General features: G+C 45.2%; 1 protein-coding gene across 1 annotated transcript; it reads right to left on the minus strand.

The window, feature by feature from the left end:
* Nucleotides 1-19,231: 19,231 nt before the first annotated feature.
* On the minus strand, nucleotides 19,232-21,024 carry LOC127331573 (heavy metal-associated isoprenylated plant protein 3). Its single transcript, XM_051357744.2, has 4 exons — nucleotides 20,649-21,024; nucleotides 20,289-20,527; nucleotides 20,115-20,205; nucleotides 19,232-19,926 (listed from the first exon to the last, which is right to left on the minus strand). Exons 1-4 carry the CDS (start codon nucleotides 20,899-20,901, stop codon nucleotides 19,454-19,456), a joined length of 1,056 nt encoding a protein of 351 aa, XP_051213704.1. The 5' UTR covers nucleotides 20,902-21,024; the 3' UTR covers nucleotides 19,232-19,453.
* Nucleotides 21,025-21,233: the final 209 nt, after the last annotated feature.

Below are 21,233 nucleotides of genomic sequence, written 5' to 3' on the forward strand. Positions count from 1 at the left end.
GATAGTGCAGTTCAATGCAGTTGATGGAACCTGGACCTCGGGTTCTGTAAGAAGCATCATTGTCCGGTAAGGACAATGTTATAAAATCCAAATAATGCAATCATGGATGTATTATTTTATGTTAAATCCCTTTACCCCGCTGAATTATATCAATTTAGGGTTGCGTTTAAGATTTATGTCTTTGACAGTAATTTACAATTGATTTAAAAGTATAAACCATTTTAATTCACACAAAGTACAACAATTCAAAGTAAAACTATTTACTTGGTGATTCCTTTAATCATTCCAAAAATAATTGAAAATTATAGAGTTACCTCTATAGTTTTTGGAAATAAAAGGAGTATAGTATTTTTCTGGGAAAAATACCCTTTTCAATAGAAATGACTTGGAATATTAGAATTTCATTTTGAAATGTTTGAAAATAAGTATTTGAACTTATTTGAGATTTTTCCTTGAATTTTAAATACAAGGAAATAATAATTTTAAATTCCAAGTTATTATTTAAATTCTTAAAATTCATAATTTTGAATTTGTTTCATAAATTCCATTTCATATTTTATTCTTGTTAAGATTTATTTTTCATTCATTAATCCAATTTTTAATGGATTTTTAGAGTTGTATTTGATTTATCAAAATTTGGTAAAGTTCTGGCCTTTTATTAAATGTTAAAAGACCAAAATACCCCCCTGGACCCATATTGGGCCCAGCCCATTTACCTAAACCCAGGGATGGCCCAATAAGGCTAATCCCTTTTGGGTTCGGTGGTGCCGAAGCGGCCCACCTCACTCTCACTCACTCGGCCCTCTCACTCGCTCGACCTAACCCTAATCTCTCTCGCGACGCGCTGGCGATGGCGTCGCCGCCATGGCCGCCGCCGAGCTCCGGCCATCGCCGTGCTTCCCTGACCTCGCCACCTACCTGATCTGGACCGCCGCGAGACGATCTATCGATCTGTCCGCGTGGTTTCCTCGATTGCTTCCTCTCCTGGCGAATCGCCTCCTCTCTGGATCTCGTGGAAAATCGCCTTGGGCGACTGGGTGATCTCCGACGAGCTCTCGCCGTCGATGTGTGCGTCTCTGAGACCGACCTGGCGTGGGTGCTGCTTGCAGTACCTGTGCCGTCGTCTCCGTGCCGTGCTGCTGTGGTGGTGTTCGTTGGCGTAACGCCGGCGCCTTCCCTGGTTTTGCAGCTGCTATGGCCGCGCGAGCACTGCCTCGCCATGCCATAGCCTCTGCCACCAGGCGCGTGTAAGTTGCTCTGCTCCTTCTCCTTCTCCTATCTGTGCGCCTCTCCAAGCTACCGTGCTTCCTCTTCTTTATACTCTGTTGCTTTCTGGTGATCCTGTGATCACACAGAACTCTGCCATGGTTGCTTAATTCTCCTATGCTTCCCTTTGCTGCAAGCTCATGGCTCAATCACCAGTTTCTGGTACTGGCCAGTGTTGCCTTGCTTGCTGTACATGCTCTGTTTGCTTATCTGTTGCTCCTAGCCTGCTTTAATCTAGCTATGCTCTGTTGTGCTTGCTTATGAGCTTGCTATGCCATGCAGTACTTGCTTATGGGCTTGCTTGTGCTTACTGGCATGTTACACTTGCTTGTCTAGGTGTGCTGTGGTTCATCAGTGACACTTGTGAGTGCCAGTGGTGCTTGGGAAATGCTTATGTGCTTCCTATGCAAGCCAATGATCCATTGGATCATTCCTTGCTTGTTGGCTAACCTCTCTGTGTAACTTGGCTTGCTATAGTTGATCCATTTGATCAATTCAGTTATCAGTGATAGCTTACTGGTTAATACTGTGACTAAATGATTCAATTACCTTGTGATGTTGATGCTCAAGCATCACTATGATGTTGCTTACTTGTGCTGTTGCCCATCTTAGCTATCTAGACTTGCTCTAGTGGCTATGGATTAAACTGTGTTGCTTAACAAGATGCTATCACAATGCTTAGCATGGATCTGTGATAAATTCATGCTTGTATTACTTAAATTATGATGAACTGCTTATGCAGTGATGATTGAATTACTTGCTTGTGTCTGAATTTGCTATTCATGATTCTTTTACAAGCAATTAGAGTCTGAATCCATTTCTGGATAGTGATGCTTTGTATTTGGCTTGGCCTTGGGATGGTTCTAAGTGTGCTGTGACCTCAGTAGCCTTGCTACTGACTGGTTGCTCACATGGTTGGTTGGATCTTGTTGGCTACTCATCTTTGCTTGCATATTTGGGGATCATAATAAATATGAATGCCAATATGCTTGCCTGTGAAGAAATCTAGGGTTTCCTGATGGTTGCATGCTTAGGATTTTCTGTGTAGTCTTGGTTAGCTGCTAAACCTTGCAATACATCTACTGGTGCTATCTGTGCATGAGATCTTGCTAGTGTGTGCATCTGTGCATGATTTCTAGCTTCTGTGCACAAGATCTGTATCTGGATGATTTCTATCTTAGTAGCTTCTAGACTGACAGTGATCCTTGGTGAAACCAAGTGATGATCTACCCTTTTGAGAATCTACTCATCCCATGCTTATTTCATGTATATGTGATGGATCAGATCCATTGGATCTGTCCAGGTATTTGGTATACCTTGTTCCAGCTCCTAGAAAGAAATGTTTTGTTGATGCAGACTTGGGTTTGTGTCACAGCCCTTCACCTCCAGGTCTTGGATGATCTTCTCAGGTCACCATGATTTCTGGTGGTTGAGTGGTTGTGTGTGTTGGTTCTGTTCTTGAGCAAGAACTGGATGAACTATGTTGTGCTACCTTCACCTTACCTTGTGAATCCTTATCTGGTCGACTGGTTACTGTTTCTAGGGTTTGTGTCCCTTTTATATGAACTCTGCTTCTGTTCTTGCATTGACACACAAGCCTGGCTTGCTTTAGTGACTAAGCTGATGCATGGCCTTGCTGTGGCTTGCCCAGCACACATGAGCTGTGTGCTCTCATATGCTGAAACTTGAGCCCCTGGTGGTGCTCAGGTTTGGTCTGCTGTTGCCCTTATCTTGTGTTGTCCTTGGTTTTGGACAAGCACAAGTGTACTGTGACAGTTTCACTGTCCAAACTGAACTTTGTGTTATTTCTACTAACTGTCCAAACTGAATTCTTTGGCTAACACTAACATTCTGGCTAGTGTTGGTGTTTTATTTTGCAGGTTTTTGAAGATGAACATGACCAGAAGATATTCTCCAAGTCCTTTAGTCTAGGTTTTAGTTTAGGAACAATATTGTAATCTTCATTTTCATTTCTGTTTATTATTCATCAATTCTTGTATCAAGAATATTGTAAAGACAATGTAATCTGTGTTGTGATATCAATAAAGCTTAAATTTTACTTATGAGCTTTTGATTTGTGTAATGTTTATATTCTGGAATCAATGTTGTATTTATTATTCACTTTGAAATTCAAAGTTATTTGAATTCTTAATTTGTTTTTGAATTGTGATTTCAATTTCCATATTCACTTATACTTAATGTTTGATATTCCAAATGCATCTTACTTGTCAAATGAAATTAATTCCCCAAATCAACAAGATACAAAAGAGATCATGTCGAAATTTCCCTAACTCACATTGCCTAACCCTAAGTGCAAAATGAGAGAGAACCTCGATCCCTCTTAGGTTTAGTTGCAATAAGGCGCGAAAATTTCCCCCGTTTTGCGATGAAATGCACATCCCATTTCTAAATCTACCCTTCGTTGTTCCTATGTTCTGGGTTATTACACGAGCGGGAAGTACCACACAACTTTCCGAGGAGCTTTCTTCTTCCCTTTCTTGTACCGTTCAGCGTCACACACAGGACATTTGGTCTTGTCCACGTGCTCCTTGCGATACATGATACAGTCGTTGATGTAGGCGTGATACTTTTCGTGGGGTAAGTCGAGAGGGCACACGATTCTCTTGGCCTCAGCTAGACTACCAGGACACGTGTTCCGGGCAGGAAGGAGATCTTTCACGTATTCCAGAATGTCGTCGACGCTTGTGTCCATCCATCCGTGTTTCGCCTTCATCTGCAGCACATCGAGCGCTACTCTCAAGCGGGACTCCCCCAACCCGCGACCTGAGTCGTACAACGGAGTATTCGAGTCTATCTCCAGTTGCTCAAGCTTTGATTTCCGCTTGGCGCCTTTCGTCTTTTCGAGAAGCAGATCTTGAAGATGAGGGTCCCGCACGACTGAAGCTAGCGGCACCTCTTCGTCATCGTCAAGGTTACTATCGTCGTCAAGGTTACTGTCGTCGTCAAGGTTATCGTCCTGTGCGACAAACTCTTCATCGTCATCAATATCATGATGCCCTCCTTCTTGCCGGCCATTACCACATGCTGCCGTCGCCCCATTGACCTCCGCGCCATCATCACTCATCCATTGAGTGTGTCCATGCATGAAACCATTAGTGAGCAGGTGCCCCTGCAATTTGCCTGAATAGGGGTCAAACCATTTCACTCGTTTGCATCTTCGGCACGGACAGAATACCTCCGTGCGGTTATTTTCATACATGTCGATGATCGCGTATTTCAGATATCTCATGACGATGCTTTCACTCATCTCGATAACCATTATTGCATGCACGGTAAGATTATATAATTGATTAGAACCATCCATCCGTCGGTAGTTTTCACGAAAAATTTCGGCATGACCTTCCTACACGGTAGGACATAGGAGCGCCAGAAATGTGCCGAAACGGAAACTTAAAGAATCAACATTTCGGCGCAATGTAGGCAACTCATTTTCAACGCCAACACACACAAGCACAAACACAACATATATATATGCCACACACGAGAGCTTTGCTTCAAATGTCCAACATACGTCGATTTCATTCCTCAATTTGTTCATTAATCACCTATTTGTTTGATATATTTGTTGATTAGATCAAGACGACGCGCCGCGACAATGGCGTATGGAAGCCGACTTTCTAGATCTAGAACTAGATCTAGATTGAGCGGTCAATGCGCGATAGATAGATCTAGATCTACATAGGGATGTGAGAGATGCATGTAGGAAAGGAAGATTTGCTCAAAAAATATGATTTTGTTTGGTCAAATTGGCTAAAGTTGGGGTAGAAATGGGCAAAAATTTGGTGGGTTGGGAGAAGGGTCGGGTTGTGTGGATGAGGAGTGAGTGTAGTGGCTTGTGTGAGTGCTGGTTGGTGGCTGTAATAAGTCCCAGGTTACTGCCGGCGCACCAAGACCTGGGTGCGCTGGCAGTATATAGCCCATCCAGCTATATCTGCTCCAGACCAGGCCCACGAAGCATTGCCGGCGCACCAGCCCATGAGCGCGCCGGCAATAGTAAATTACCGCCGGCGCGCTCATGGGCTGGTGCGCCGGCAATGCTTCGTGAGCCTGGCCCGAGTTGGGCGAGGTGTTGCCAGGAAATAGCGCTAGCGCGTCGGATCAGAAGGTGCGCCAGCAATGTGCATCCATCGCCGGCGCGGCGCTTATTTGGTGCGCCGGCAACAAGTTCCACCGGCGCATGCCTATGGTGGTGCGCCGGCATCACTTGCCTCCACCTATAGGCTTTTCCCTAATAGTGTTCATCGGAATCATCATGGTGGTTTCATGGCAGGATCGTGCCATTTTTTGCCGCACACCACCGACCCGGAGAGAGCAGAGCTAGAAGCTTGTAAACGTGCTTTGCTGCTTGCTAAGGAGAAGGGAATTGAAAGAATCTACTTGGAGACGGACTGTATGGGGGTGGTGTCAAAACTGAAGGGTGAGGGGCTTCATCGCTCGGCTTAATTATGGTTCTCTGGTCGAGGAGATTAAGGAGTTTCTTCTTGGTTTTGATCAGGTTATGGTGGGACATGTATGTCTGCTTGTTGAACGGTGTAGCTCATAGCTTAGCTAGGGAGGGCTGCATGAATAAGAGGTGTGTTACTTGGTTGCATTCGCCACTAGAGTTTATTGTAAGAACTTTGGTATTTGATATGCCGGTCTCAAAAAAAGTATTCTTTAACATATACCACAAAAGCATGCATGGTAAACAGTCTACTTTAAATCTTTCATGCTAAATACTATCTAGTTTCTATAAATCTCAGTGTCGATTATGGCGATCAACAAAAGATGAGGCTGGGTCTCTGATTTTGAATTAACTATAGCAGTTTCCACACATTTGAAGAAACAAAGAAGATTAATTGAACGGCGATTTGCACAAAAATAACCCAGAAGTGAAAGAAAAGCACAGACTGACCTTCCGGCGAAACTATTTCACCAATCTAACCCTTTTGTGTGGCGTCCCTCTAATCGGCGCCACACATGCCAGTGTGGCGCCCCTCCTACCGGCGCCACCCTCCCAGCCGACGTGGCGCCCTCGACGCTGAGCTGGTCTGCCGATCCGACGTGGCAGCATGTGTGGCGCCCCTCCCAACGGCGCCACACATGCACTTGTAATTGCCCAAAACATACTGTGAGACAATTCGTCTGGGATTTAGCCGTTTTGCGAGGCTCAATGTGTGGCGCCGATGCCACGGGCACCACACTAGCACGTGTGGCGCCGATGCCACGGGCGCCACACAAAGAGGCTCGCGAAAACGGCTAAGGATTTATCGTCCGGAGCCCCTGGATGTTTTCAACCCAGAACTTGATATAACTTGGCATGTGTGGCGCCAATGCCATGGGCGCCACACAGCGTAGTGTGGCGCCAGTGTGGAGGGCGCCACACATTGATTTGTGTTAAGAACATGAAAAAACCTACCAAACTCCAACAGTTTTCATTGGACACAACAAGTAGCAATCTCAGAACATACGCAACAAGTAGCAATCTCAGAAGATGTAGTCCACATCGTAGCAAGTAAATTCAAACAACAAGTACCATTAAAGACATTGTTCGAAATGACGTATGAAGAGTTCACAACAACACGATACTTATGAAGAGTTCACAACAACACGACGCACATCCTAGTGTCGTCCTCGATGTGCCGTCCTCGCGGGCTGCTTCCGGACGGCCATCCTCTTCGTCCGCTGCCGTGGCTGTTGTTGCTGCTGCTCCTGCTGCTCCTCCTGCTCCTCCTCCTCTGAAGAGAACGGCTCGTCGTTCCTCATCCTCGACAAAGCTGATCTCCGCGGCGGCCCCTCATCCTCCTCAGTGACAACCTTCTTTCTTCGGTTGACATAATCTTCCGGAGTGTACCGGTTTCGAGCCTTGCCCCTTGGCTTGAACTGGTAAGCTGACCGTGGGGCTTGCTTGGAGGTATGGCTTGACTCAGAATTAGCTCGTCCTCAGGAATCTTCACAAACATGAACACATGAGATTACAAAAGTTGAAATTAGTAAGAACATGTTTGACAGCAACAAAATAGTCCATACCTCCCGCTCTTCTGAAGAGGAAGATGTAGCGATTTCGCCTTCCCGGCAACCTAGCAAGCTGGCTAACCGCCGCATCTTTCGTGCAGTGTTCTGCGTCATGCCGTTCATGGTTACAAAGCCACCACATCATAGTAGCGTACATTCAAAGTTGGTGATCATACCTTAATGAAATACCGCAACGGTCCGACAGGCTTTTCATCTCTCCCGCTCTGCTCCCACATAACCTCGCAGTCCTCAGCTGTTTTTTGGATCTCCTCCCGCTGTGACAAACATAGCATACACAATTGAAGCGAGCACATGGCAATCTAGATGATGTACTAGTTAGTGAGAGAATCCATTACCACGAAGTTCAGCTCGGAAGCAATAGAAGTCGATCTCCCTCTGCGAGCAAAGGTGTCGTGCTGGCTTTGCCCAACCTCATCGAACTGGATGGGGTCGTCCAAGATGTCCTCAGGATACGCGTGCTTAACTAACTCGATACGCGTGTTCTCATGGAACCACTCGAGGTAGTTGTTGAAAGTGGCGAAGTCGTGAGGCACAATCTGCTCAGGGCCAGCATTCCGTGCCGCTTCCAAACAGTGTTGGAACGCTGCGATGTGGCCGCTATGATGGACTGGCCAATTTGTGATCTTCCTCTGCCGCTGCCTATCAAGCCTGCAAGAATCAACAAGTTAGTTTGTACCTCTTCTATCAAGAATCTTCCATCGCATGATTCCAGAAGTTTACCTATGAAGCGCCTTGTCCGTGTCTTGCCACACTGGTGGGCACTCCTGATACAGCCCAAACTGTCTCATCACTCTTTGCGGCTGGTGCTGTTCAACAAGCCACATGCATATGAGTGGGCAGCGCATACGCCAGAACCGCGCCTCCTCCGTGCACTTGTGGTTGAGGTCAGTCATCCCGGCGCCAATATGGTAGTAGCTACCATATGGCTCCCATTCCACCTGCAACATACAAATATTTCAGAATTTAGAACATGCCAGTAGAATCAATGAAAACTAGGATTGGAAAAGAGTGATCGGTTACCTGCTCAGCGGTAATGCTGCGCGTGGTTGACGTATGTCTTTCCGTTCAACACGCGTCCGTTGGGAACCCCAAGAGGAAGGTGTGATGCGTACAGCAGTAAGTTTTCCCTCAGTAAGAAACCAAGGTTTATCGAACCAGTAGGAGCCAAGAAGCACGTCGAAGGTTGATGGCGGCGGAGTGTAGTGCGGCGCAACACCAGGGATTCCGGCGCCAACGTGGAACCTGCACAACACAACCAAAGTACTTTGCCCCAACGTAACAGTGAGGTTGTCAATCTCACCGGCTTGCTGTAACAAAGGATTAGATGTATAGTGTGGATGATGATTGTTTGCATAAAACAGTAGAACAAGTATTGCAGTAGATTGTATTCGATTAAAAGAATGGACCGGGGTCCACAGTTCACTAGAGGCGTCTCTCCCATAAGATAAATAGCATGTTGGGTGAACAAATTACAGTTGGGCAATTGACAAATAGAGAGGGCATGATCATGCACATACATGATATGATGAGTATAGTGAGATTTAATTGGGCATTACGACAAAGTACATAGACCGCTATCCAGCATGCATCTATGCCTAAAAAGTCCACCTTCAGGTTATCATCCGAACCCCTTCCAGTATTAAGTTGCAAACAACAGACAATTGTATTAAGTATGGTGCGTAATGTAATCAACAACTACATCCTTGGACATAGCATCGATATTTTATCCCTAGTGGCAACAGCACATCCACAACCTTAGAACTTTCTGTCACTGTCCCAGATTTAATGGAGGCATGAACCCACTATCGAGCATAAATACTCCCTCTTGGAGTTACTAGCAAAAACTTGGCCAGAGCCTCTACTAACAACAGAGAGCATGCAAGATCATAAACAACACATAGGTAATAGATTGATAATCAACATAACATAGTATTCTCTATCCATCGGATCCCAACAAACACAACATATAGCATTACAGATAGATGATCTTGATCATGTTAGGCAGCTCACAAGACCCGACAATGAAGCACAATTAGGAGAAGACGACCATCTAGCTACTGCTATGGACCCATAGTCCAGGGGTGAACTACTCACTCATCACTCCGGAGGCGACCATGGCGGTGAAGAGTCCTCCGGGAGATGATTCCCCTCTCCGGCAGGGTGCCGGAGGCGATCTCCTGAATTCCCCGAGATGGGATTGGCAGCGGCGGCGTCTCTGGAAGGTTTTCCGTATCGTGGCTCTCGGTACTGGGGGTTTCGCGACAAAGGCTATAAGTAGGCGGAGGAGATAGGTCAGGGGGCCACACGAGGGCCCCACACGACAGGCCGGCGTGGCCAGGGCTTGGGCCGCGCCGCCCTGGTGTCTGGCCACCTCGTGGCCCCACTTCGTATCCTCTTCGGTCTTCTGGAAGCTTCGTGGCAAAATAGGCCCCTGGGCGTTGATTTCGTCCAATTACAAGAATATTTCCTTACTAGGATTTCTGAAACCAAAAACAGCAGAAAACAGCAACTGGCTCTTCGGCATCTCGTTAATAGGTTAGTGCCGGAAAATGCATAAATATGACATAAAGTATGCATAAAACATGTAGATATCATCAATAATGTGGCATGGAACATAAGAAATTATCGATACGTCGGAGACGTATCAGCATCCCCAAGCTTAATTCCTGCTCGTCCCGAGTAGGTAAACGATAACAAAGATAATTTCTGGAGTGACATGCCATCATAACCTTGATCATACTATTGTAAACATATGCAATGAATGCAGCGATCAAAACAATGGTAAATGACATGAGTAAACAAATGAATCATATAGCAAAGACTTTTCATGAATAGTACTTTCAAGACAAGCATCAATAAGTCTTGCATAAGGGTTAACTCATAAAGCAATAATTCAAAGTAGAGGTATTGAAGCAACACAAAGGAAGATTAAGTTTCAGCGGTTGCTTTCAACTTATAACATGTGTATCTCATGGATAGTTGTCAATGCAAAGTAATATAACAAGTGCAATATGCAAGTATGTAGGAATCAATGCACAGTTCACACAAGTGTTTGCTTCTTGAGGTGGAGAGAAATAGGTGAACTGACTTAACATAAAAGTAAAAGAAAGGCCCTTCGCAGAGGGAAGCATTGATTGCTATATTTGTGCTAGAGTTTTGGTTTTGAAAACAAGAAACAATTTTGTCAACGGTAATAATAAAGCATATGTGTTATGTAAATTATATCCTACAAGTTGCAAGCCTCATGCATAGTATACTAATAGTGCCCGCACCTTGTCCTAATTAGCTCGGATTACCTGGATTATCATCGCAATACATATGTTTTAACCAAGTGTCACAAAGGGGTACCTCTATGCCGCCTGTACAAAGGTCTAAGGAGAAAGCTCGCATTGGATTTCTCGCTTTTGATTATTCTCAACTTAGATATCCATATCGGGACAACATAGACAACAGATAATGGACTCCTCTTTAATGCATAAGCATTTAGCAACAATTAATGTTCTCATATGAGATTGAGGATATTTGTCCAAAACTGAAACTTCCACCATGATTCATGGCTTTAGTTAGCGGCCCAATATTCTTCTCTAACATTATGCATGCTCTAACCATTCAACTAGTGGTAAATCGCCCTTACTTCAGACAAGACGGACATGCATAGCAACTCACATGATATTCAACAAAGAGTAGTTGATGGCGTCCCCAGGAACATGGTTATCGCACAACAAGCAACTTAATAAGAGATAAAGTGCATAAGTACATATTCAATACCACAATAGTTTTTAGGCTATTTGTCCCATGAGCTATATATTGTAAAGGTGAAGAATGGAAATTTTAAAGGTAGCACTCAAGCAATTTACTTTGGAATGGCGGAGAAATACCATGTAGTAGGTAGGTATGGTGGACACAAATGGCATAGTGGTTGGCTCAAGGATTTTGGATGCATGAGAAGTATTCCCTCTCGATACAAGGTTTAGGCTAGCAAGGTTATTTGAAACAAACACAAGGATGAACTGGTACAGCAAAAATCACATAAAAGACATATTGTAAACATTATAAGACTCTACACCGTCTTCCTTGTTGTTCAACCCTTACAAGAAATTATCTAGACCTTAGAGAGACCAATTATGCAAACCAAATTTTAGCAAGCTCTATGTATTTCTTCATTAATAGGTGCAAAGTATATGATGCAAGAGCTTAAACATGAGCACAACAATTGCCAAGTATCAAATTATCCAAGACATTTTACCAATTACTACATGTAGCATTTCCCGTTTCCAACCATATAACAATTTAACGAAGAAGATTCAACCTTCGCCATGAATATTATGAGTAAAGCCTAAGGACATATTTGTCCATATGAAACAGCGGAGCGTGTCTCTCTCCCACACAATGAATGCTAGGATCCATTTTATTCAAACAAAACAAAAACAAAAACAAACCGACGCTCCAAGCAAAGTACATAAGATGTGATGGAATAAAAATATAGTTTCACTAGAGGAACCTGATAATGTTGTCGATGAAGAAGGGGATGCCTTGGGCATCCCCAAGCTTAGACGCTTGAGTCTTCTTGAAATATGCAGGGGTGAACCACCGGGGCATCCCCAAGCTTAGAGCTTTCACTCTCCTTGATCATATTGTATCATCCTCCTCTCTTGATCCTTGAAAACTTCCTCCACACCAAACTCAAAACAACTCATTAGAGGGTTAGTGCACAATCAAAATTCACATGTTCAGAGGTGACATAATCATTCTTAACACTTCTGGACATTGCACAAAGCTACTGAAAGTTAATGGAATCGAAAAATCCATCAAGCATAGCAAAACAGGCAATGCGAAATAAAAGGCAGAATCTGTCAAAACAGAACAGTTCGTAAAGACGAATTTCTAAGAGGCACCAGACTTGCTCAAATGAAAATGCTCAAATTGAATGAAAGTTGCGTACATATCTGAGGATCACTCACGTAAATTGGCATAATTTTCTGAGTTACCTACAGAGAATTAGACCCAAATTCGTGACAGCAAAGAAATCTGTTTCTGCGCAGTAATCCAAATCTTGTATGAACCTTACTATCAAAGACTTTACTTGGCACAACAATGCAACAAAATAAGATAAGGAGAGGTTGCTACAGTAGTTACAACTTCCAAGACTCAAATATAAATAAAAGTGCTATAGTAAAATCATGGGTTGTCTCCCATAAGCGCTTTTCTTTAACGCCTTTCAGCTAGGCGCAGAAAGTGTGTATCAAGTGTTATCAAGAGACGAAATATCAACATCATAATTTGTTTTAATTATAGAATCAAAAGGTAACTTCATTGTCTTTCTAGGGAAGTGTTCCATACCTTTCTTGAGAGGAAATTGATATTTAATATTACATTCCTTCATGTCAATAACAGCACCAACAGTTCGAAGAAAAGGTCTTCCCAATATAATGGGACATGATGCATTGCATTCAATATCCAAGACAACAAAATCAACGGGAACAAGGTTATTGTTAATGGTAATACGAACATTATCAACTCTTCCCAAAGGTCTCTTTGTAGAATTATCAGCAAGATTAACATCCAAATAACAATTTTTCAATGGTGGCAAGTCAAGCATGTTATAGATTTTCTTAGGCATAACGGAAATACTTGCACCAAGATCACATAAAGCATTAAAATCAAATTCATTGACCTTCATCTTAATGATGGGCTCCCAACCATCCTCTAGCTTCCTAGGAATAGAAGCTTCGCGTTCTAATTTCTCTTCTCTAGCTTTTATGAGAGCATTTGTAATATGTTTCGTGAAAGCCAAGTTTATAGCACTAGCATTAGGACTCTTAGCAAGTTTTTGTAAGAACTTTATAACTTCAGAGATGTGGCAATCATCAAAATCCAAACCATTATAATCTAAAGCAATGGGATCATTATCCCCAATGTTGGAAAAAATTTCAGCAGTTTTATCACGTGCGATTTCAAAGTTTTAGCAGTTTCAGGCAGTTTTTCGCGCTTTGCATTAGAAGTGGAAACATTGCCAACACCAATTCTTTTACCATTATTAGTAGGAGGTGCAGCAACATGTGGAGCATTAGCATTTCTAGTGGTGGTAATAGTCCAAACTTTAGCTATATTATCTTCTTTAGCATTTTCTTCTTTTTCCCACCTAGCACGCAATTCGGCCATCAATCTTATATTCTCATTAATTCTAACTTGGATGGCATTTGCTGTAGTAACAATTTTATTATTATGATTTTCATTAGGCATAACTTTCGATTTCAAAAGATCAACATCAGCAGCAAGACTATCGACTTTAGAAGCAAGTATATCAATTTTCCCAAGCTTTTCTTCAACAGATTTGTTAAAAGCAGTTTGTGTACTAATAAGTTCTTTAAGCATGGCTTCAAGTCCAGGGGGTGTATTCCTATTATTGTTCTAAGAATTCCCATAAGAATTACCATAACCGTTACCATTATTATAAGGATATGGCCTATAGTTGTTACTAGAATTGTTCCGGTAAGCATTGTTGTTGAAATTATTATTTTTAATGAAGTTTACATCAACATGTTCTTCTTGAGCAACCAATGAAGCTAACGGAACATTATTAGGATCAACATTAGTCCTATCATTCACAAGCATAGACATAATAGCATCAATCTTATCACTCAAGGAAGAGGTTTCTTCGACAGAATTTACCTTCTTACCTCGTGGAGCTCTTTCCGTGTGCCATTCAGAGTAATTAATCATCATATTATCAAGAAGTTTCGTTGCTTCTCCTAGAGTGATGAACATAAAGGTACCTCCAGCAGCTGAATCCAATAGGTTCCGCGAAGAAAAATTCAGTCCTGCGTAAAAGGTTTGGATGATCATCCAAGTAGTCAGTCCATGGGTTGGGCAATTTTTAACCAAAGATTTCATTCTTTCCCAAGCTTGTGCAACATGCTCATTATCCAATTGTTTAAAATTCATTATGCTACTTCTCAAAGATATAATTTTAGCAGGGGGATAATGTCTACCAATAAAAGCATCCTTGCATTTAGTCCATGAATCAATACTATTCTTAGGCAGAGATAGCAACCAATCTTTAGCTCTTCCTCTTAATGAGAAAGGAAAAAAATTTAATTTTATAATATCACCATCTACATCCTTATACTTTTGCATTTCACATAATTCAACAAAATTATTGAGATGGACAGCAGCATCATCAGAACTAACACCAGAAAATTGCTCTCGCATAACAAGATTCAGTAAAGCAGGTTTAATTTCAAAGAATTCTGCTGTAGTAGTAGGTGGAGCAATAGGTGTGCATAAGAAATCATTACTATTTGTGGTTGTGAAGTCACACAACTTAGTATTTTTAGGAGTACCCATTTTAGCAATAGTAAATAAAGCAAACTAGATAAAGTAAATGCAAGTGACTAATTTTTTTGTGTTTTTGATATAGAGTGCAAGACAGTAAATAAAGTAAAGCTAGCAACTAATTTTTTTGTATTTTGATATAATGCAGCAAACAAAGTAGTAAATAAAATAAAGCAAGACAAAAACAAAGTAAAGAGATTGGATGTGGAGACTCCCCTTGCAGCGTGTCTTGATCTCCCTGGCAACGGCGCCAGAAAATCTACTTGCTGCGCGTGGTTGACGTATGTCTTTCCGTTCAACACGTGTCCGTTGGGAACCCCAAGAGGAAGGTGTGATGCGTACAGCAGTAAGTTTTCCCTCAGTGAGAAACCAAGGTTTATCGAACCAGTAGGAGCCAAGAAGCACGTCGAAGGTTGATGGCGGCGGAGTGTAGTGCGGCGCAACACCAGTGATTCCGGCGCCAACGTGGAACCTGCACAACACAACCAAAGTACTTTGCCCCAACGTAACAGTGAGGTTGTCAATCTCACCGGCTTGCTGTAACAAAGGATTAGATGTATAGTGTGGATGATGATTGTTTGCAGAAAACAGTAGAACAAGTATTGCAGTAGATTGTATTCGATTAAAAGAATGGACCGGGGTCCACAGTTCACTAGAGGCGTCTCTCCCATAAGATAAATAGCATGTTGGGTGAACAAATTACAGTTGGGCAATTGACAAATAGAGAGGGCATGACCATGCACATACATGATATGATGAGTATAGTGAGATTTAATTGGGCATTACGACAAAGTACATAGACCGCTATTCAGCATGCATCTATGCCTGAAAAGTCCACCTTCAGGTTATCATCCGAACCCCTTCCAGTATTAAGTTGCAAACAACAGACAATTGCATTCAGTATGGTGCGTAATGTAATCAACAACTACATCCTTGGACATAGTATCGATGTTTTATCCCTAGTGGCAACAGCACATCCACAACCTTAGAACTTTCTCACATCGTCCTGCATTTAATGGAGGCATGAACCCACTATCGAGCATAAATACTCCCTCTTGGAGTTACTAGCAAAAACTTGGCCAGAGCCTCTACTAACAACGGAGAGCATGCAAGATCATAAACAACACATAGGTAATAGATTGATAATCAACATAACATAGTATTCTCTATCCATCGGATCCCAACAAACACAACATATAGCATTACAGATAGATGATCTTGATCATGTTAGGTAGCTCACAAGACCCGACAATGAAGCACAATTAGGAGAAGACGACCATCTAGCTACTGCTATGGACCCATAGTCCAGGGGTAAACTACTCACTCATCACTCCGGAGGCGACCATGGCGGTGAAGAGTCCTCCGGGAGACGATTCCCCTCTCCGGTAGGGTGCCGGAGGCGATCTCCTGAATCCCCCGAGATGGGATTGGCGGCGACGGCGTCTCTGGAAGGTTTTCCGTATCGTGGCTCTCGGTACTGGGGGTTTCGCGACGAAGTCTATAAGTAGGCGGAGGAGATAGGTCAGGGGGCCACACGAGGGCCCCACACGACAGGCCGGCGCGGCCAGGGCTTGGGCCGCGCCACCCTGGTGTCTGGCCACCTCGTGGCCCCACTTCGTATCCTCTTCGGTCTACTGGAAGCTTCGTGGCAAAATAGGCCCCTGGGCGTTGATTTCGTCCAATTACGAGAATATTTACTTACTAAGATTTCTGAAACCAAAAACAGCAGAAAACAGCAACTGGCTCTTTGGCATCTCGTTAATAGGTTAGTGCCGGAAAATGCATAAATATGACATAAAGTATGCATAAAACATGTAGATATCATCAATAATGTGGCATGAAACATAAGAAATTATCGATACGTCGGAGACGTATCAGGTAAGAGTGTCCAACTCCGCAGTGTACTGCCTGTACATGACCATTGGATCGCTCGTCATCTCCGAGACATTGTCCCAAAGGTATGCCCAAGTGGGCTCCCGATCAAGGTTCTCATGGTGATGAGGCCATGGCCTCTCGTTGAGTACCCTGGGACGCCCAACTGATAGGTGGTCCCAGCTCCATACGGAAAGTAGGAGCATGCATCCACCAATACCGCCGCTCCTGGCCCGCTCCTGGCCTCTCGCGACAAGCTTCGTCCAACTGCGCACATAAGACATTTGGTTAGTACTTTGTCTAGCACACTACTATAGGAAAATAGTACATAGAGCAAATCATCACCTGCCGGCAGAGGTAGGCAAGTGCCGTTGTTCCCCAACTCCACCGGTTATCCAACACCGTAAGCGCCTTCAGCCAACACCAATGGGCCAGCTTCCCCCCACTGTGAGGAAAGCGAGTCCTCGAAATCATGTACCATAAGTACACGCGGGCGTACGTCCTCCGAGTGTCCTCGTTGGCCCCTTCCGGGCATTCTCCAAAGTTAGTCCTGATCCAAGAGAAAGACGCGCCGGCGGGAGCTCTCTTATTTGGTTGTTCTGGCAGCGGAGGAGCCCTGCCAATAAGCGCCTCCATCTGCTGGCGCCACCCATCAGAAGCTGTGTTCATACACAGTGGCTCGTCCTGAATAGGTAGTCCAAGGATCATGGAAACATCCTGGAGAGTAGGGGCCATCTCGCCGGCCCTCAAGTGGAAGGTGTGAGTCTCCGGCCTCCACCGGTCAACAAGGGCGGTGATTGCCAAGGGGTTCATGTTCGGCCCCCCACGGCTTACAAGGGATATGAACGACATAAGACCGGTAGGCTGGATGAACTCCGTGTACCTCTCGTCATACGGTATATCCACAGTGCCATGGTAACGAATCTTCAAAGGGTGAAGATCCATTGTCCTCTCCGTCATATGAACAGCCCGGTGATCCATGTCGTACTCTTCATCCAGGAGCCACACCATACTACATGTTTACACAAATACAACATATTATGAGCCATTCATACCAAATATGAGCAACACATACATGAGAATATATCCAAATAAGCCATCACACATACATTCATATCTAGGCATTCCTAACAAATATGAGTTATTCCATCAAGAATACTAGGCATATGTAACACATTTGAATGCATTTGCTAGGCAAATATTAGACATTTCAAGACATACATACATAGAATTTGAACACATACATGTAAAATTTCATATCTAGGGTTCCAACAAATCTAGGGTTCATATCCAAATCCACCAACATATCCAAATCTAGGGTTCATATCCAAATCCACTAACATATCTAGGGTTCCTACACATACACATTTAACACTTACATACCCATTTCAACACATCCACTAACATATCTTTGGATACAATGCATACAATCTAGCAAAATTTAACATCTATGGTTCAAACACATGCATACAATCTATGGTTCCAACAAATCTATGGTTCAAATCTATAGTTCAAACACATGCATACAAATCTATGGTTCAAACAGAACCAACATTTCCAATCTAGGCAAAACGGCTAAATCGAATTAAACCGGAGCAAATCTTGGATGAATCGAAGGGGAACGAAGGGAAATACCTTGAGGATTGTATGGGGATGGATTTGGCCGGCCAGATCTGTCCAATCCGTGGAGGATTTGGTGGGGGGCTGCGGAGAGGCGGCCGGCGGCGGCGGTTGGAGGAGAGAAAGAAAGGAGAGAAAGAAGAGAAAGAGAGGGTCGGGCTGGGCGCGGGTGCGGGCGCCACACTTAAGTGGATGTGTGGCGCCCGTGGCATCGGCGCCACACAGGCTAGTGTGGCGCACGTGACATCGGCGCCACACATAGAGCCTCGCAAAACAGCTAAGTCCCAGACGTTCCGGAGCCCCTGGATGTTTTCGACCGAAAACATGATATAAGTTGGCATGTGTGGCGCCGTTGGGAGGGGCGCCACACATGCTGCCACGTCGGATCGGCAGACCAGCTCAGCGTCGAGGGCGCCACGTCGGCTGGGAGGGTGGCGCCGGCAGGAGGGGCGCCACACTGGCATATGTGGCGCCGATTAGAGGGGCGCCACACAAAAGGGTTTGATTGGGGTCAGTCTGTGCTTTTCTTTTACTTTTGGGTTATTTTTGTGCAAATCGCCTAATTGAACACACAACACGTACGAATACATCACATCAGTTGCATCGCAGCAGGTTTGCAATGCAATCGCCGAAAAAACTTAAACGATGTACTGTACATAACATCAGCTTGAACAGTTGATCACCTGCCAATTTCCACCTATTAACGCCGGCTGGCCGGCGGGCACATGTATCGAGGCTAATGGCTGCTGGCATTGCAGCACCGGCCGGCCGCAGTCTCTGCAGGCAGCAGGCAGCAGGCCATGGATCGACTAAGGCTGCTCATAGTGGGGAGTAACATAAGGTGGTGTCATGCATAAGTTACTAGTCCATGTTACTATCTTCATAGTGGAAGTAACTTAGAGATAGTATCATGCAAGATCTCATTTATTAGTTTGTAGACTCATTTTATCTTGGGGTGTGTGATGTTATGGTAACATAGCTAGTTACCACCTCCCTCTCTTTCTTCATTTATTGCTATGCCATGTCACCAAAACACCTTGAAATGTGTGATGTTACCACCTAAGTTACTCCCACTATGAGCAGTCTAATGGATGCCATGTCATTGAATGCCGATCGTCGATCGAAATGAATCATAGTGGCGTGGCACCAACCAACAACAACAGATCAAACTCCAAGAACGGCCGACAAGCAAGCACGCATCGGCAGAGCAACAATGCGTACATCATGACCCATCCACCATTACATTTCTACGTATATATCGTCTAGCTACGTAGTCCTACGAGTGCTAGCAGTGTAACACATGGAGCATCTCTCCGGGGTGGGCTCACATGACGGCGCATGCGTTTGGGTTCTCGTCGCTGAATAGCTGCGGCGCGTGCAGCATCTCCACCCGGTACGACGCCGACGACCCTTCTCCGCCGCTGCCGTACAACACGGCCATCGGGAACGCCTGTTGCGCCGCCGCCGCCGCTGCCGCACCGCCGGCATCCTCCTCCCCGCCGTCCTCCTGCTTGTTGCTCTTGTTCTTCTTCTTGCCGCCGCCTCCTCCTCCTCCCCCCTGCTGCTGCTCTCCGGCCACTTTGTCCGCAGCGCTCTCGCCGCCTTCCTGCTGCTGCTTCTTTTTACCTTTGTCGCCGCCGCCTGACCCGTCCTTGGGCTTGGCCGGCGGCGCGGGCGCCACGAGGGCGACGTCCCTCTTGAGCTTGCGTCTGAGCACGTCAGGTAGGGCCTTGGCGTCCATGGTGCCCTTCACCGTCACGTGCTCCTTGGCCGTGTCCACCGTCACCTGCTTCACACCTGCAACTCACGCATATGATGTATCAATCCACCTGGCCCAGGTGTAAAAAACGTCATCTCCTTTTCAATCAGTTTCCAACAGCCATGGCAGCGCATGACTACTCCATGAATGTACTGCTGCATGCATGCATGGCATGCTAGAGAGAGAAAACAGAGAGTAGTCGTTAGTTGCATGCTCAAAAAGTTACCTTTGATCTTGTGGGCGGTCCGCTTGATCCGGTCAATGCAACCGTTGCAGTGGAGCCCGATCTTCACCACCACCGTCGATTCCGGCGGGGGCTGCAACAAACAAAAGAAATTCACATGAAACCTCGACAACGGGTGAGCCGATCGAGTAATCACGGATGTGCTAATCTAATTACCTCCTTGTTCTTCTTCGCCTTGTCGTCGCCGGTCTTGCTCTTCGCCGTGTCGTCGTCCGGCAGCTTCTTGCCGTCGGCAGCGCCGCCATTGGGTTTCTTCTTGGGGGCCGGGGGGTTGACGAAGGCGACGGGCCTGTGCGTCCTTGACTCGATGCGGTCCTTGAGGTCCCAGGGGTCGGCGCCCTTGCCGGTCACCGTCACCGTGCCGCCCGCCACGTCCGCCGCCACGCACTCCACTCCTACAGCATTAACCCAACAATGTCGTCCATGGGCGTGCACACATTGGCACGCTGATCTGATGTGCGCGCGTGCGACGGAGAGAGGATTGTATTGTTAAAGAATAAAGAGAGATGATGATACCTTGGGCTGCTCTGATGGCCTTCACGACCTTGCGTGCGCAGCCGTCGCAGTGCAGGTCCACCCGCAGCACCACCGCGCCCGTCGCCGCCTTCTTCTTCCCGTCGCCGCCATCTTCGTCTTTCTTCTTCTGCTGCTGCTTGCTCTTGTTTGCCTTCCCATTCCCCTCATCGTCGTCTTCTCCCTCGTCACCGCCGCCGGTTCCTTTCTTCTCCTCCTCTTCCTTGGCGTCGGCGCCATCGTTGCCCTCCCCCATGACTGACTGGCTGACTCACTCACCCACTCACTTGCTCGAGAATTGAATGGAGGTGTATTGGTTCCGTCTGTGTGGGGAGAGCAGAGCAGAGCAGAACAGAGGAGGAACAAGGAGAGGAGGTTGGGCTGGCGGCGACCGAGGCGTATAAATAGGAGCTCAGCTAGTGGGAAGGACCTGGTCCTGTGCTAATCACCCACCTGACCGCTTCTCCTGTGTACGTTCCATGCGAGTCACTGTCACCGGGCGCCGAATCTTTCCTTCCTTCTTTTGTTACACAACCAACATCTGGGATAGGGTGTAACTATTTCTCAGTTACAACTTGATAACTAGCA

This window comes from Lolium perenne, chromosome 4 (genome assembly GCF_019359855.2).
Source record: "Lolium perenne isolate Kyuss_39 chromosome 4, Kyuss_2.0, whole genome shotgun sequence".
NCBI lineage: Eukaryota > Viridiplantae > Streptophyta > Magnoliopsida > Poales > Poaceae > Lolium > Lolium perenne.

Coding starts and splice junctions, on each gene's coding strand:
- LOC127331573 (XM_051357744.2), bottom strand. CDS start 20,901: ATGGGGGAGGGCAACGATGGCGCCGACGCCAAGGAAGAGGAGGAGAAG. Junction 20,206..20,288: donor AGGCGAAGAAGAACAAGGAG/GTAATTAGATTA, acceptor TGTTTGTTGCAG/CCCCCGCCGGAATCGACGGT. Junction 19,927..20,114: donor GACCGCCCACAAGATCAAAG/GTAACTTTTTGA, acceptor CGTGAGTTGCAG/GTGTGAAGCAGGTGACGGTG.